Genomic DNA, 18,101 nt, shown 5'->3' with positions numbered 1-18,101 from the left:
AAACGTTGCATATTGATTGTACCAGACCCTCAAACCTGATGGTAGGCTCATGTCCAGAGAAGCAATATTAGGACAATAGTCTTAGAGCTTTTTCTTAACTGCATAGCAGTCTATAGGCTGTTGTTTGTTTGGGTTTTACAATGGGATTGAAGATAGTATCATATTAACTTCTGCATATTTTTATTTTTAGAAGCTGCTACCCCAAGACAAGGAAATATGTATACTTTGTCAAAAGACTGTTTATCCAATGGAGTGCCTAGTAGCAGACAAGCAGAGCTTTCATAAATCCTGCTTCCGATGCCACCACTGCAACAGTAAACTGAGGTAAAATGTTTTGTGGGCTGCGACACAAATATTGGAGGATATTGTACATGTACACATACATGTACAAAAGAAGCTATGGATTTTTCTAGATCTTGTTGCCATGAGTTTAAAACAACTATAAAAGGGGATGTGGTCAGGTTCTGTTATGTTTTTCTCAGGATAGCCATGACCTTTTTCCTTTTGAAATATTGCTTAACTGATCAAATCCAGAAAGTTCCCTTTTGTCCAAACCTGGAGATCACAGAGATAAGAAAAATCAAGAAGTGCTATGCAAGTCAGGGTTTTTAAGTTCTTATTTTATCTAAAGTCTAGATTCTATTTTTGACCTTATTTGAAGTAAGCCCAATGTGGGACTTAGACTCAAAACCCTGAAAAAAAAAAAAACCTGAGATCAAGAACTGCTCACTCTACAGACCGAGCCAGCCAGGCACCCCTAAAATCTAAATTTTTAGATCAGGATTCAGTAAACTTTTGCTGTAAAGGGCCAGATAGTAAACCTTTTCAACTTTATAAGCCATACTGTTTCTGTCACTAGTCAGCTTCTAGTTGAGTACAAAAGCATCCACAGATAACTAAACAAACAAGTGTGGCTGTAAACTGAGAGGCCCAAGAGTATTCCAATAAAACTTCACATACAAAATCAGATGGTGGGCTGGAGTTTACCTAGGTTTGGGTGTTTCATCTATGTAAAAATCATAATAATTGTAGAGTATTGTCAGTGTCAGGTAAGATATACTGTTTCCCTCCCCTTCTAGTGCAACAGAAGCACCATATCAACACAGTTACAAATGAATTTTAATGAGTGTGGCATTTGGTGTAGCTATAATCTGAGATGCTGAAATTGTAATTATTTTTGCTAAATCTAGTGTGTATCAGATTATATCTTTCCTGGCTTTGATAGACAATGTCAAACACCCCTTGTTGCAACATTTTTTTCCTTTGGTTTCCATGACACCAGAGTATAATGGTTTCCTGCTACCTTCTGGGTGTTCCTTCTCAGACTCCTATGTGGGTGATTCTTTCTCTGTCCATCATTGAAATGTTCCCTAGAATTCTGTTATGGACATTTATTTTCATCACTGTTTGTATTCTTTATATATATGGTTTATCGCATCCACTCCCATGACTTTAATCATTATCTATGAGGAATAACTCTGAAATCTGTTCAGTAGCCCAGTTCTGTCCTCTTTCAGATGCTTATATCTCAATTATTAATATTTATCTCCAATTATATTTCTCATAAGTACACCAAATTCAATATGCCCCATTATCTTCTCTCTACCAAAATTCCTTCCTTGACTTTATGATCTGTATGATACTCTCTCAATAAAAGACATTAGCATTAGCTCAATGACTGAACATGAAGTTACCTTTGGCTCTTTCCTCTTCTTCATTCCCTATGCCCAAGCAATGACCAAGTCCTATAATGGAGGTCCCATAAAAGCCTCTTGAACTGTATGCTTTTTTCCATCCCCGCAGACCAGGTACCCTCCAAGTGTCCTCCTATCTGCACTAATGCAATAGTATTTCTAGCAAGTTAGTCTCCCTGCTTCCACCACCTCTTACCTCCATCACCACCAACAACAGCTTGCCCCAATGCCATCCATGTTCCATGATGTAGTGAAAATGATATTTCTAAAATGTAAATCTGAGGTCATTTCCTTGTTTGAAACATATGGTTTCCTCTATCAAAGTCATATTAGTATCTTACTATGAGTTAACAGGCAATTTAGAATCTTGTCCCAGCTCCTTTCCCAACACTTCTTCCTCCCATTACATGTTAGTTTTCATGAAGACTTCACTTCTTTCAGTTGCACAAAATCATTATCTTTCTCATATCTAACTGGTCCCAAGTGTCATTTCCGCTCCTTGTAGGAGTTTTCCCCAGACCTCTCCACCAGACTAATGTGCCAGTATTCTTCAGACCTCAACTGAGACTTCATGTCTATGAAGAAACCTGCGTTGAGCCCCACATATGGATCCAGCGTCCCTCCTGTGTGCTCCCAGAGCATCCCCTGTGCTTGCCCACTGTGCTTAACACTGTCTAATGTAATTGTTTTCCAGCTGTAGGAAATGTGTTAATGTTTGACTGTCAATACCTAGTAAAGCCTGACGTTTAGTAAGGACTCGAAAATATTTAATGACTGATATTTTTAAAAAATCATTGTACCAAAAGCCACAACTATAGAAAAACAAAATAGCAACTGTATGGCTTAATGAATGATTATGAAGTGAACACTTTGTAACCAGTACCAAGTTCAAGAAATAAACATTGCCAGCCCTTTCAGAAGCTCCTTCCATGTGCCCAAACTCCAGTTCTCTCTCTCTGAGTAAACAGCATTCTTTTTCATCATCGCTTCCTTGCATTTTTATAGTTTTTTTTAAATCCAAATATGCTCTCCTAGATACTATAGTTTTGCTCAGTTTTTTCAACTTTAACATCTCTTTTAAATCTATAGAGTTTCTGTCCATTTCCTTCATTCCTTGCAATTTATTTGTGAAGAGCCCAAGATATCTGATGTGTAGAATTTTCCAGAGTCTGGATTTGCTGATTGCACACTAGTCGTGCAGTTCACATACTCCTTTTCTCCCCTGCATTTCCAACTGTCAGCTGAATCTAGAAAGTAGTGTAAACTAAGGTTTGATACCTTTTGCAAGAACATAGGGAATGTTGGCAAGAAGAGAATAAGCACATAGTGTCTGGCTGCCTCTGGTTTTGTGATCATAGCAGATATTGAAGCTTAATATCTATACCCATTCATTGCTGTTTGCAAAATGTTGATATTCCCATTTTCTTTTTTCTTTTTCATTATTAGTTCGAATACTTTTACAGAAGATGCTTCCCTTCATCTACTCTTTGGTTACCTGGTAATGCAGTTGGTGGAGGAAAGGAAAAATAAATGCATAGCTTTTTCCCTTTATTTACTTGCTTCGCCAATGTATCATTTATTTATATAACAGTGTAATGAAATGGTTCCTTATCATAGCCTAGAGGTAACCAATTATAAAATATTTGAATTATAAACTCATAGGTTGGGGATCCCTGGGTGGCTCAGCAGTTTAGCACCTGCCTTTGGCCCAGGGCGCGATCCTGGAGTCCCGGGATCGAGTCCCACATCGGGCTCCTGGCATGGAGCCTGCTTCTCCCTACTCCTGTGTCTCGGCCTCTCTCTCTCTCTCTCTCTCTCTCTCTCTCAAATAAATAAATAAACAAACAAACAAACAAACAAATCTTTAAAAAATAAAATAAAATAAACTCATAGGTTTACATATATTTGATTGATTTGGTTTTTTTTTAAGATTTTATTTATTTATTCATGAAAGACACAGAGTTGAGAGAGAGAGGCAGAGACACAGGCAGAGGGAGAAGTAGGCCCCATGCAGGGAGCCTGACATGGGACTCAACCCCTGGTCTCCAGGATCATGCCCTGGGCCAAAGGCAGGCGCTAAACCACTGAGCCACCCAGCGATTCCCTATTTGATTGGTTTTAATCAGATGCCGTTATCACTACTGAAGTTCAAGTTTTTCTAGTCTTGGCCTCTTCTGGTTGTCTCCTGATTCCTTTTGGCAAGACCTAAGTAATCTTTGAGTCTCCTCATTGTCTGATGGGACTAGATGTTCCATGCTCATTTGGTGCATTTACTTCCCATGAACCTGGAATTAGTCATTTCCCTAAGCCCTGTTTTCTTTATGTGAGAAATGGCATTTCAAGACTATAACCTCAATTCTCTTTTTACTGGGTTGGTCACTATTTTGAGGCTTTATTAGTGGTAAGAGCTAGCAAATATTTTTATACAAAGAAAAAAATATATCATGAATTTGTAGGAATAGTTCCAAATTGAATTGAGAACTGCATTGCTCTTGCCTTTGCCTCTTCTCCATGCCAGGTCTGTCTCCATATGGACCTTCACTTCAGGACTTCTAGTTCTCAAAGACAAAGGAGATATAAGAATTAAAATATCCCATATTCATTTGAACAACAGTTTTAGAATAGCAAAACTATCAGCCCCCCTAATTTGATAATGAAAACTTAAAAAAAATGGTATTTGCTCCCCACTCATCCACACCCCCTTTTTAAAATTGTGCTGTATCTTTGGTGTCATAGTCCACAGCCATTACATGTCACATCATCTCCCTCATTGTTCTCATCTCATCTTAGTTTATAGGTAACAGTATATAGAATGCTTGCCACCAACCTTTATGTTGATGTTTCTGTAGCCTTTCTGGTTATGCAAGCTTATTTTCTAGTACCTCCGTCAGAAACGTCTATTCTATGAGCTTGATAATGGAGTCTGTTTTGTTGAAAGTAAAATCTTTGACTTACATTTTCTTTTATTAACTATCTTAAATGTATTATTCTGTTTTCTTTTGGCACAAAGTATTGGAAATGACTGATAATAATCTAATTTTCTTTCCCTTCTCAATCATATGCTCTCTTTTATTTTCTTTTTAGATAAACACAAAGGATTTTTTCTTTTTATTTAAAGTCAAAAAAAATAAAAAATAAAAATAGAGTCCAATAATTTTACCAGAATAGTTCTTGACGTTGGTCATTGTGGGTCAACAGTGTCCGTTGCCTAGTGTGCTCTTTCAACATGCAGTTTCTTACCTCTTTATATCGGGAAAGTTTCCTTAAATTACAGCTTTTTAGTATTTAACCTATTTCATTGCTTTCTTTTTTACTTCAGGATCTCCTGTTATCCGTACATGGATATTTTGTGCCTTGCTTTAATATTTGTCTTTCTCTCAAATCCTTCTCCTTTTTCATTTCTGATTGTAAATTTTCATTCCCTTATTTCTTTTCTAACATACTTTCTAGTGTGTTTATTTACTCTTATATTTCTTTTAGTTTAGTTTTTATTACTCAATTTTTTCTTTTGCTTCTGTTTTTTTTTTCTGATTTCTAGCATCTCCTTTATGATATTTTCTAATTACAATTCATGCTGTTCTTTCAAGTCTCTTTATCATGTTTTAATATCTTTTAGCCCATTTTAAAAATTTTGATGTTGAGAACATGTTTCTCTAGCATGTTTTCATTGTCTATAGGGATATTAAAAATGCTCCTTACTCTTTTTTCTTATAATGACTTTATATAATATATGGCCTCAGTACTTTTCTGTTGCTTATTTTTGTAAGGCATTAGTTTTCCCAAATCTTAGAAGGAGGCAAAATTCAGACTGGCTTTCCCAAACTTCACAGAGCTACCTCTTCCAGTTTTCATATACTGTTCAAAAAACTGTAATGGCTTGATTTCTGGATTTCCTATCTTGAGTCCTCTCCCCCATGTTAGTCAAGACCTTCTCTTTCATTGTTGTCATCATTATCCAATGACATTTTGATACCACTCTCAATTTTTTTTTGTCAGTATAAAGTCTTGTCCTAAAAAGGGATCTTGATTTTAGTTCAGTTTTGAGAGTTTGACTTCTCTATCCTCTTCAGACTTTCCTACCACAGGGCCCTTGCAGTCACTGGCTAATGGAGACAGTAAAACCCTTCCCCATTTCAGCTATTATTCTCTGGTTGACATGTGATACTTTCCAGGAAATACTGGCTGGCTATCCTGTGGTCTTATATTTTCTGGACAATTAGACACCTTCCTTGCTCCTTCTGCTATCACTCATACAGATGCCACTATAACTGTTGGTTTGTTCTTACCTTCTTGTGTTTTGGGGGTTGGTGAGGATACCTTGTCTTTTAGTTTTGTTATAAATTTTATCCATGGGTTTTAGGTTTTGCTATGTGTTTGGTGGATCTGTTTGTATGCAGAGATTCAAATATTAAAAAATGATGCCTTTGATTAAATTTGATTTTAATTTTAACAGACACTCTACTTGTTAATATCCCCAAAGAGGCCAAATAAACAATTGTATAGGCAAGCTTTCTAATTCATTCAAAACCTGCTTAACAAGGAAATTTAAATAGTTGATTTGTGTGTGTGTGCTATTCAGGATTTTTTTAAAATCCTGGGCCCCCTCACATAAATCACAGTTACCAAAGATTTAGTCCTATCATTTTGCACTATAACTACACATGCATTATACTAAAATACCTATCATACCAACACTTGACATACAGTATGAAATTCTAAATACTATAAGACATGTATCATGTGGGGTATTAGCAATAACTATTATCTAACAAGAATGTTCAATTAATAAGCATATCCCTATTGCCAGTTAAGTTAATTGCACTGAATCTCTGACTCATTCTTGAAATAATTAATAACCTAATTCCCTAAGAATTTGCAGTATATATACGGAATGTTAAATATTTTTTCTTTTTCTTTTTTTTCTTTTTGGCAGTTTGGGAAATTATGCATCACTTCACGGACAAATATATTGTAAACCTCACTTTAGCCAACTTTTCAAATCTAAAGGAAATTATGATGAAGGTTTTGGACACAAACAGCATAAAGATCAATGGAATTGCAAAAATCAAAGCAGCTCAGTGGACTTTACTCCTAACGAAAAAACAAATATGTGTAAAAATAGTGCAGAAAACACCGCCATACTTGCAGATCCTAATAAACACTTAGATGTTGTTAACAGTAGAGGGCAAAGAGATGATTTGAGAAAATTCAGGGAGAGGGGAAAATTAAAAATCATTTGGCCCCCTTCCAGAGAGATGCCTAAGAAAACCTTCCTCCTTGAGGAAGAGCTCAAAATGAGTAAACCTAAATGGCCACCAGAAACAACAGTTGCTACATCCGCTGAATTCAAAAGTGAATCACTAGTAGAACACATTAAAACTCTGGAAAATAAAGGACAAGAGCAAGATAACATTTCTTCCCTGCAGCCATATCTGCAGTCCATCCATATATGTCAGAAAGCGGATGTTACAGGAACCAAAGAAATGGAAATGTACGAAGCAAGAAAAGATGAGAAGAAGGAGGGAAATAAGAATGTGCAAGATAAGCTGAATGAGGCTGAAGATACAAAGAATAAAAGGAAAAGTGAAATGGATCTTAATGACAACAATAATGTGGTTGTGCAGAGTGCTGAGAATGAGAAAAATGGAAAAACTAATGAACCTGATGGTGCCGAAGTTTTACAGGTTACTAACACTGGTGATGAGGTGGTGCCAGAAAATCGTAAAGAGAATTTGAATAAGAATAATAATAACAATTATGTAGCTGTCTCGTGTCTGAATAATTTCAGGCAGAAGACATCTATTTTAGAATTTCCTAATCTATTACCACTGTCAAGTGAAGCAAACTACACCGCAAGTGAATATCAAATTGAAAGTTTAGAAAATGCATCTAGAATTTCAGAGTTACTTGGTATATTTGAATCTGAAAAGCCATATTCAAGGAATGTACTAGCTATGGCACTCGGTAAACAGGCTGACAGGGCCACTGCTGGCAGTACCCTGCAGTCTGCTCCCAAATCGGGCCTCCGTGCTGGGTTAAGAGGAAAGGAGGAAAGGTCTATAGCTTCTTCTGATACAAATATCTTGAACATCAAAAGAAACCATGCAAATAACAAAAATCTACACTTCTTCTTTTCCAACACCATGAAAATTGCTGCTTTTTCCAAAAAGAATGAGAACATTTTCGAACATGACTTCATCGATTCTGTAGATCAAATTAAAACTATGCCATGTTTGTATTTAAGGGAATTGGGGAAGGATGTCAAACATTGGCATGGTGAAGCAATAGGAACAGCCCATAGTAATGGGAATATGAGTTTTGATGCCCAGAGCAGTGAATGTGCAGCTAAACCTTCATTTCCCAGAGTGGAGGTCCAGTCTGAACAACTCACTGTGGAAGAGCAAATTAAGAGGAACAGGTGCTACAGTGACACTGAGTAAAACATCCTAGAGGGCCACTTGTAGTCCACACTCGGGCACTGAGAAACACTGATGTTCCGAAATAAGACTAGAGATTTTGATAACATTTTGTCGAACTTGTAAACTTGATGCTCAGAAATTTCATGTCTATCACAACGGATTTTCCATGTATTAAGCTATACAATGTTTTCCATAATCGGTTTGAATCTACTTTTATTCTGAATGGAATGAAAAGATGAAAAATATGGCTCTGGTTTCCTGTCAAATGGCACTTAAGTATATCGCTCTGTTTTTCAACATGTCGGATAACATCACTGGCAAGATTCTGTACTGCTGATCTGTATCACAATGTCTTATACCTTCTCTATAATTTCTGCTGAAATAAAATTAAATCACCTGGGGTACAAATCAAAATACTTCCGTAACTTTTTTTCCAAATATATTGACATTTTAAGTATATGTGTTTTCCATAATTTGGGAACTGTCTTTAAGGGGCAAGTATTTAACACAAGCACATTACACAAACGCACACGTGCATGCTAATAATCTTGGAGAAAAAATACTAAATCAAAGCCACAGTATTATTAGAAAATATAAAATTGTCATTTCTTGTTTGCTCTGTATTATTAAAGATAGGAGGATTATTATGTTTTTTAAATAATTACCTATACTAGACTATCATGGAATATGTTTATAAACATTTAATGAAAAATATCAATTTTTCTTCAAAATAATGTGGAGCCCATTCTCAGAAATCAACTGAATGACAAATATTTTAGAAGTTACTTAAATAAATTATGCACATTGCATTTTTGTTGCTTATCATATGTAATAAATATACAAGTCATTACTACGTTTTGTCAGGTTTTTCTAAATCATACTTGATGGATGTTAAGTTTTTCTATTACAAAACAGTCTTTGCAAAATCTGTCTTCTAAATTTTCTGCTGATTTTACCTTCTTGCAAATACATTTGATGATTCTGAGAGGAAAATATAATCTGAATATAAATGAGTAGCTTCACATTAATTTGGAGTATACATATGTGAAGGCCTTATCCTCTTTTCTCCTACATAAACACAGACCACTGACTTTACGTATGAAAATGCAATGTAATGGTGAAAACTATTTCTCCTTAGAAAGTATAACAAATTCTTGCTAGTATGTTCTCAACCAGATAGATCTGAGACTTACATTACTAGTTTTATTAGGGCTGCCATAAAAAACAAAGTTGTTTTCTCATAATTCTGGAGGCTAGAAGTCCAAGATCAAGTTGGCAGGTCAGTTTCTTCTGAAGCCCAGCTACGTGACTTTCAGATGGTCAGCTTCTCTCTGCACCTGGTCTTCCTTCTGTATGGGTCTGAGTCCAGAGTTCTTCCTCTTATAATGGATACCAGTCATACTGGATTAGGGCTCACCCTAGTGACCTCTTTTTATTTTAGTTACTTCTTTAAAGACTCCATCTCCAAATATAGTTGTTCTAAGATATACTGGTTCAGACGTCAACATATTACTTTTAGGACAACACAATTCAGCCCATAACAGCAAGAAACCACATTTTACCTTCAGGTTTGTTTTTTTTGTTTTTTTTTTTTTACAGATGTTTGTTAATATTCTGAAACAATTTCTCAATTTTTTTTCACTTGGGATTTAATTACAGAACTGTGCCATCTATATTTATGCTATAAAAATATTATTTCCAGGAAGATAATCTCCTGGGTCCAAATGGGCCCATGATAGACCAAATGCTTTACTAGAGGAGGCAGTGTCATGGCAGAGCTTGGCATGTAAGGGGCTTTGCATTATTTATTTGAGACTGGGCCTTCCAATGAATCTTGTAAAAATGTTTTATCCCCCAGAAAATTGTGCTGAATTGTCTTTTGCAGCTTCCACACAATCAATCCTTGTGACAGATTTGGGGCTCTGGGCAGCACATTTTTTGGATTAGAACAATAGTTTTCCAACAGTGCAATAAAATTATAGAATGCAAACATACCACCCATTCCCTAATGTGCAACCAACATGTGCATCTGGCATATTTTTCCCCAAACTAACAATTTTCTATAAACATCTCTAGAGTAATTTCTAAAGGCACATCAATTTTTTAAGGAACTGGAAGATAGAAGAAGAATACTTTCTCTACTGTGTTTTGATAGTTACTGACTACTGGTGCTATCCAATTGAGGGGTAGAAAATTTTCCCGTTGCCAAGAAAATGAACTTAGGGAAAGATAACCATAGATGTTGAAGTGAAAGAGAAGTGCAAAACTTTTTTCTCTCTCCTTCTCTCTCTGAAAATGTTATTGAGAACCAAATCTAATGTAAGTTTTAAAATCTGCACGTATTAACAGTAATGTAAAATCTTATTTTAGAAAAATAGAATTTACATGGAGATCAGAAATAGGCCATGGTGTGATACCCAGATTCAAAATAAGAGCTTTGAGAGCATATGAGAGGTGCTGATGAGTGCAGAGCCTCAATCCCCTGGAAATTAACTCTAATAGAAGACTAAAAATATTTTTAGATAAATATAAAAGTAACGTAATCTCAGCTTTGATAGAGTCCTTTGGAAAGGCTAATTCAATCTATTTAACAAGGTCCATTTGCTGTAAATATTTCCCCTAAAATATCACAAGAAATTTTAAAACTTTAGGTATTCAAATGGTAAAGGAAAAATAATGGTAGTAGAATGTCTACGGTGTGGTCATTATCTTTTGATATACTATCTTTTTGTGGAAAGTAAACTAGTAGATAGAAAGCCTGACATCATCCAGTCAACGGCAACTCAACAAATATTATGGAGCCCATAGTATTTGTTGGCAGAGTGACTTTTTTTTTTAAAAAGGATAAATAATGGCATCTTCCATATAATCTCTCAGACTAGAAAAAGAAGCATTCAAACAAAATTAATCAAAGTTGATACTTAAGTCTATAGAGGGAATCAACGCAGGAAAATGTATAGCCACAAAGGATTCTCTTAAATTGGAAGACTTCAGAATAATAATAAATAGGTGAAAAAAGTCCAGTTTAAAAACTAAACTGTCTTCATTTTGCTATAGTCATAATTTACTTAATGTAATTATGTGGTTGAAGACTCCATAATGCACAATCAAGATCCTCCTTCAGGGACAAGGAGTTACTTCCCAAATACCAGAAGTGCTGCCCACAGAAAACCCTCAAATTTCAGCCCCCTACCAAGATCACTTTAGCTGAAGAGAGCCACTTCCCCCATATGGATTGTGTTCAATAAGTGATCACTAAAGGCAAACTCCCTTAGAAGTGTCAAAAATCCCAGGAGGGTTGGCTGAGGCCTCCACTGAGCCTCTGTCACCATTGAACTTCTCCTTACGTCCAAACTAGCTTTGTTTATGTCTCTTCCTTTCCCTTGAAATCGAGAGCACACCCTGGTAGACATCCTCTACATTAATCTCTGTCTCAGAATTTACATCTTTGAGAAGCCAACCTGGACAACCTGATGCTGGGAGTGGCCCAAGAAAGTAGACACTGGGATGATCTTTTAGAGCTGCTCTATTTGCTGCCAGCTGATAAGAGGCACAAGATGGCTGTACAATTGTAAGAATTCTCAGCAGTGGTAAACTAGGATGCCTATAATGGTTGAGGCGAATGTGTAGCTGATACCATGTATCAAATATTTGAGACATGGAGGAGACATTGAATTGAATGCCCATTGCTAACCCCTATCACTTTAGGAAAAAAATTAACAAAAAAGTTGAAAGTGTGAATCAACAATTAAAGGCTAAATGTAATTTAATTGTAAAAGTACCTGAACCCCATGGGAATCAAAGTTTTTGCCAGAGTCAGGGACTTGTTTGGAAAAGAATGGGTTCCAGAATGTGAGTGGAAATAAGTTTTCAACAAAAATGTTGGAACCTTAAAATCCTCTCAGCCTTCTGAGCCTATATAGAAGCAACATGTTCCTGTCTATTAAGGGTAAGTATCCACACTTTTGTTCAAAAACAATGGAGACACCTCTCTCCAGCTCAACTGGGTGTTCCTGGTGGTCTTGGTTGGCCTCACCCAAGCATCAGCAAGTCTGTGGAGAATTGTGTTCTAGGCTGTGCTTGGTTGGGTGACATTAGCTAGAATAGCTCTGTATTAGATTATTTTTCATCCAAAGTATTGTGACCAGTGAGCTATTTTGAGCATGTCCTCCTCATGGTGAAGGCAGAAGTAAAAGAAAAGAAAGAGAGATGTTGGCATCCCATTACTTCTCCTTCAAATAGAGCAAGTCTTGTTTCAAAGAATCAGAGTGAGAGAGAGCGCTGGAAGGCTTTGGTGGTGTAGTGTTTACTTATAGCAAGAAGACACTGTACACAGAATCCAGCCCTTGTAATTCTTCAAGGCTGGTGGATCCATTCAACAGCCAAAGTGGACATTATGGCCACAGGCATCCCACTTCATCCTGTAGTTGGACCCTAACCCTGATCTTGTGAGATCTAAAATACAGAAATCCGGGGGAGTGCCTAAGAGCCATTTATGCGCTTTAGCTAAGCATTTCCAAGAAAAGTTTACATGTGCCAGATACTGAGGAAACAGGAATGTACTGGTTTTGCTCTGAGCTTTTTGCAGGCAACGTGATTTGTGAGCTTGCCAGCATGTTTTTTACCAAGCACAGGTTCTTTTCAGGAACAAAGGGAAGGTGTCCAGCTGTGCTTGGATCCATCCATCTCATTATCATTTTAAGTTAAACTGTTTTTGATGAATGATGATTTAAAAGGTTCAAAGAGGAAGTAATTGGTAATGACTACTACTGCGTCCACCCTCTAATTTACTGCGTGTTTTATAAGATGGCGGCAGATGTTTATTTATTAATTATCATGATGTTCCTTTCATCCCCATTAAACCATTTCCTTTAGGAGAAGGACAGACTGGTGAAAGGATATTTCTGTTGAACATACCTTTCTATATTATCATTATTTGCCTATATAGAAATCTCCTCAAACAAATTAATTAAAAAGCCAATTTCAAATTAGTTTATTTCCTGAATTCATCTAACCGAAAATATTTATGTTCAATAAAAATTTCAGTGACTTTGTAACTGAGATGATATATAAAACACAATTAATGCTGGCAATGTCTAAGGACAAATACTGAAAAAAAATTATTAAGTGCTCTGCCTTAGCTCATTAATTGATCTCTTTAAGTCTTAATTTCTACATTTCATACTCTAAGTGCATATGTTTGTATGTGTGAATGTTAGTGTGTATGTGTTTAATAGTTAATGTCCAAATTATGAAAACATTAATATCAGCAGTTTTCAGTGCTATTCAGGCTGATTTTAGCAAACCAACATATTCAATTTTAATGCCATCAAAATCATCAACTCTGAATACATATTTGTCATAAGTTAATAACATTAGTTGGATAAATATTTATTATCAAATGGATAACATTTATGTTACCAGTTGTGATATTCATAATACCTGCATTGATTTTTTTTGTTGTTGATATAATGTATGAACAAATGCACATCCATTTACATAATTTCTTATAACCATTTACAGTTTCTCAAAATGTTTTGCTAATCTCTTTTATTTCCTCATCTATACTATTCCTAGTAATTTTATACATGCCCAAGGCTTCAATTATCTTCATAATACCAATGACTCCAAACGTATGCCACCTTCCCTGAGTTCTCTAAATGTTAGAATCATATAGATAACTGCCTACTTGATAGTTTCACTTGCATGTTTCAATGGCACCTTAAATCCAACACATCAAAATCAGAGCATCACTCGCTCCTCACCTTCAACCTCAACCTTGGTACTCTTCTAGTAGTACATATCTCAGACACCATTATCCATCCAGTTACTAAAACCATAAAATGAAGAGTCATAGTTTATATCCTTATTTCTTTCATCCATTCACAATTAAAATGTTTCACGAAGTCCAGCTGATTTTTACTACTTAAATATTTCCTCTCATCTTTTCTTCTTAAAACATAACACATTTGCAATTGTACATGTTTTTGTTAAGTTATTTGATCAGTGCCCACACCACCCCGCCTACTGACTGGGAATTTTATAAAGATAGAAACTGGATCTGATTCTATCTTCCAGATTAATCCTATTCCTAGCAAAAAGTTTAGGATATGGTAGGCATTTGGTAAATTTTATTTGAAGAGTCAATCACTGTACAAATCTAAAATTTGAGCCATTGTACATGGAATCACATGTGAAAATTGATAAGGATATCTTCTGGAGTGATTTTTGAGTATATGCTAAGTATCAAACACAGATAATGTTTATAACATGTAAAAATAATACTTTCAAAAGAGCTGCAGTTATGCTTCCAAATTGCATGTCTAGGTGCCAATGACACCCCTGGGTAGAAGTCTAGAACAATGGCTGCATGGGTAGATTTCATTTGTTACAAATAGGGTTAGGCAGATGTTACAGGAAAATATGTTTATTATCTTAAAGTTTATGGAAATGAATCCAGTATCTAAGGTTATACAAATTCATTCATATAAGTACACACATACAGATACATAGACATGAAGTCTCTATTAGTCTTAAAATGTACATTTTCCCATGTATTAGAAGTTAAATTTTATATAATAATAATATATATATATAATAATAATTTTATATAATAATATATATATAATATGTTATATATATGACATAATGTATAATCATTTTTATAGAACATGTAGGCTGAGTAGGTAGAAGCAAGATTTGTAGATACTGAGTTGCCCAAGATTACAGGTTCAAGTATTATGACACAAAGACATGAAAAGGAGTTATTATTTGAAGTCCCATATGCTATCCTCCACCCAAGCAGTCTCTATGAAAGTATCATGATATTGCTATCATGCATTTAATTATTATTCTCTGGTTTATCTTTATGCTTTTGCATTTATCATTGTATATGATTGTACTATGTACATGCATACATCTTCAGCATATATGTACATTTATGTGCATGCATAGACATGTATATGTCCTATGACCACATGAAACATCTATTAATTAAGGTTCTACTCATGATTTGGCTGAAAAAAATCATAATTTATTAGATTTTGTGCATAAAACAATTTCGGTATATTTAGAAACTTAACATGTTGATCATTTTAATAAACTTAGAAAACCTGTAGAGTCCACTGGTTTGGGAAGATTTTTAGCAAGAATTTTTAAAACACAGAGGTCTGGATTAACCATTAATTAACCAGAAATTATAGACAGGCAGGGAACCAATTACCATTAATTAGAGAATGGCTATGCATGTCTGTACAAAAATAATATAAACCAGTAGCAGGTAACATTCTTTTTCTGCGTTTCAAGCTCACAGCAAGGATGAACACTGTGGTCCTTGATCTTATTTAATACTTACAAATACCTCAGGGGTATGATAAGAGGTAAGATTTTATTAACCCTGGTGAAGAATATGCAGATTATTATTATTATTTTTTTTTATAAATTAATTTGTATTGATGTTCAATTTGCCAACATATAGAATAACACCTAGTGCTCATCCCATCAAGTGCCCCCCTCAGTGCCCGTCACCCAGTCACCCCCACTCCCCGCCCACCTCCCTTTCCACCACCACTTTTTCTTTTCCCAGAGTTAGGAGTCTCTCATGTTCTGTCTCCCTTTCTGATATTTCCCACTCATTTTTTCTCCTTTCCCCTTTATTCCCTTTCACTATTTTTTATATTCCCCAAATGAATGAGACCATATAAAGTTTGTCCTTAGGGAGTTAAATTATTTGACTGAGTTTACCAAGTTTCCCAGCTTTTAAGTGAGGAGACAGGGACTGATATTAGTCCTAATTGACCAAAAGACTCATCAAATATGGCTTTTCTACATCCTTCTGGCTTCCCAACACTTCACTGTGATTGTAAAAATATGTACATGAAATGTTCACATCTGTACATATAAGTATGAGCCAGTAATGTGCCTGACTATATGAATTTTTATATCATACCGAAGTTACATATTTATAAGGTATGTGCACATTGTATTTTTTCTGTGTGAGTGTATCTACGTGTATATGTATGTTTGTACATGGACACACAGGTGCACGTATATATTACACCATGAGTGCAGCCAGGTGCCTACGCCTGTACATTCCAAAGACATTTATAATGCAAAGTAGAGAACAAAAAAATAAGATTATTTATTGAAAGTGTCACCAACCGCAGGGAATGGAAGTGAAGGAAATACATCAATCCGGCCGCCTACCTTAAAGGCAAGCAGAAAGCAGAACTGCTCTTTTTAAAATCGATGAAATTAACAAAAGCAATTGAATGTGGCAGAGAGGAGACGTCAGGTAGGATCCGCACATGTGGGACCTGAAGATTGTGAATAACTTAGAGAGAGACATCAATGCCTCTGCTGCTAGTGATTACCTCACTCTCCGTGTGGCTGTAAAACAGGGCAGCATTTGTGCCTGTGCCAGGAAATGTCAGGACTTTAGTGGTTCAGCCCTGGTTATGTGAAACAGGACAAGGACTATTTGCCCTAAATACTAAACCTTTTAATTTTCAAAGTTCTGAAATATTGAAGCTAGAAATACTTCCAACACTGGAAGATGTTTAAATGGCTACTTTATAAAGAATAAAGGCAGAGCATGTGCCTACTTTTTAATTCATAAGAAAAGTATTAAATCACTAGCATTTCAAAGAGCCCACTTTCAATTACCCATGAAGAGATTGCCTACAGAAAATATTAAATTCCAGGCAGGCGTCTCCAACCTGCCCAGACCACTGCCTCCCTTCTACCTTTCCCTGTGTCCTCGGGGAATAGGAACGAACTTCAATATCAGCAGAAGTAAAACATAATGGCCACATTTACAGAATAATTTCCACTGATATTTTTATTCCAAGGCAGGAGGAAGAGAGTTGTGAGTGTAAATGGCATACCCTGGATTTGGGCAGCTTCTGCTTTCAATGCAATCTTCAACTAAGATCCAGCGGAAGATTTTCCCCCAAGGTCCTCCCTTTCATCTCCCTCCTGCCCTCAGGGTATGTAGCCACTTACTCCCCCATCAGTTTTTCCAGCTTTTTTTTTTTTTTTTTTTTCATTAGCTCTGGCGTCCTGCTTCTGTCTTCCTTAGGGGAGTAACTGATGGGTACTTGATGAATACTTGACAAATGAAGGAATGAGTGAATGTCAGAGGTTCCTGTGGGCAGCAAATGACAGCACTTTGCAGAAACATCTTCAGTCCTTTGTCCCCAAACATTGGTAATAATATAGGGCAAGGGGATAAAAAAGAAGGAAAGAAAAACTTATAAAGAATGCCTGTATTTTGCCAAAGTTCAGGTTTTCAAAATATTGATATCTATTTGATACTTACTCATATTAAAGTATATGAAATGCCTCTTACTACCCTGATTTTATAATCAAGGTAACTGATGTTCATTTGGTTTGAAAACAGTTCTGAGATGTCGTCATCTCTAGGTAAAGAACTCATGTCTTAAATATTATTTATTTATTCATGAGGGACAGAGAGAGAGAGGCAGAGACATAGATAGAGGGAGAAGCAGACTCCATGCAGGGAGCCCGATACAGAACTCGATCCCAGGACCCCAGGATCACTACCTGAGCCAAAGGCAGATGCTCAACTACTGAGCCACCCAGGCGTCCCAAGAACTTACGTCTTGAAAGGCTTTAACTACTTTCCCATGGTTACCCACTTAGAAAGTGGCAGATCACAGTAAGCTGTGAGACACCATGGGGACCCTGGCCAAAAATCAGTGTGCCTAAATTAATCTGGGAGATTTGAGAAGTAGAGATATGTGGGAAGTAGTAGGGAGAAAATTATCCAGAGAAACAGCTTAAAGGATATTTTTTGTTTGTTTGTTTGTTTTTCATTTAAATGAAGGTGATAATGAAGAGATGGAGGAAAAGTAAAGGGTTTAACAGCAGAACTGGTGCTCCATCAGTGAGGATCAGTAAATGGATTGGTTTAGATTCTAGCACTGAAAACTTAGAAGCAAAGAAAGGCCTTAGATATAATGGTAAC

The 18,101-nt window shown here is 36.0% G+C and overlaps 1 protein-coding gene across 2 annotated transcripts in view; it reads left to right on the top strand.

The window, feature by feature from the left end:
- The window catches only part of XIRP2 (xin actin binding repeat containing 2), a 74,436-nt gene extending 65,693 nt beyond the window's left edge, over positions 1-8,743 (top strand). The window contains exons 6-7 of one of the 2 annotated variants that reach the window (XM_055308362.1): positions 191-324; positions 6,628-8,743. In XM_055308362.1, coding sequence (XP_055164337.1) covers positions 191-324; positions 6,628-8,134 — 1,641 coding nt within the window. In that variant the 3' untranslated portion in view covers positions 8,135-8,743. The remainder of the gene's footprint in view (positions 1-190; positions 325-6,627) is intronic. The other variant, XM_055308361.1, reaches the window with a different exon arrangement.
- Positions 8,744-18,101: the final 9,358 nt, after the last annotated feature.

This window comes from Nyctereutes procyonoides, unplaced genomic scaffold (genome assembly GCF_905146905.1).
Source record: "Nyctereutes procyonoides isolate TBG_1078 unplaced genomic scaffold, NYPRO_anot_genome, whole genome shotgun sequence".
Lineage (NCBI taxonomy): Eukaryota > Metazoa > Chordata > Mammalia > Carnivora > Canidae > Nyctereutes > Nyctereutes procyonoides.
The sequence above is the reverse complement of the archived record's forward strand: the minus strand, read 5'-3'. Positions and strand labels throughout refer to the sequence as shown.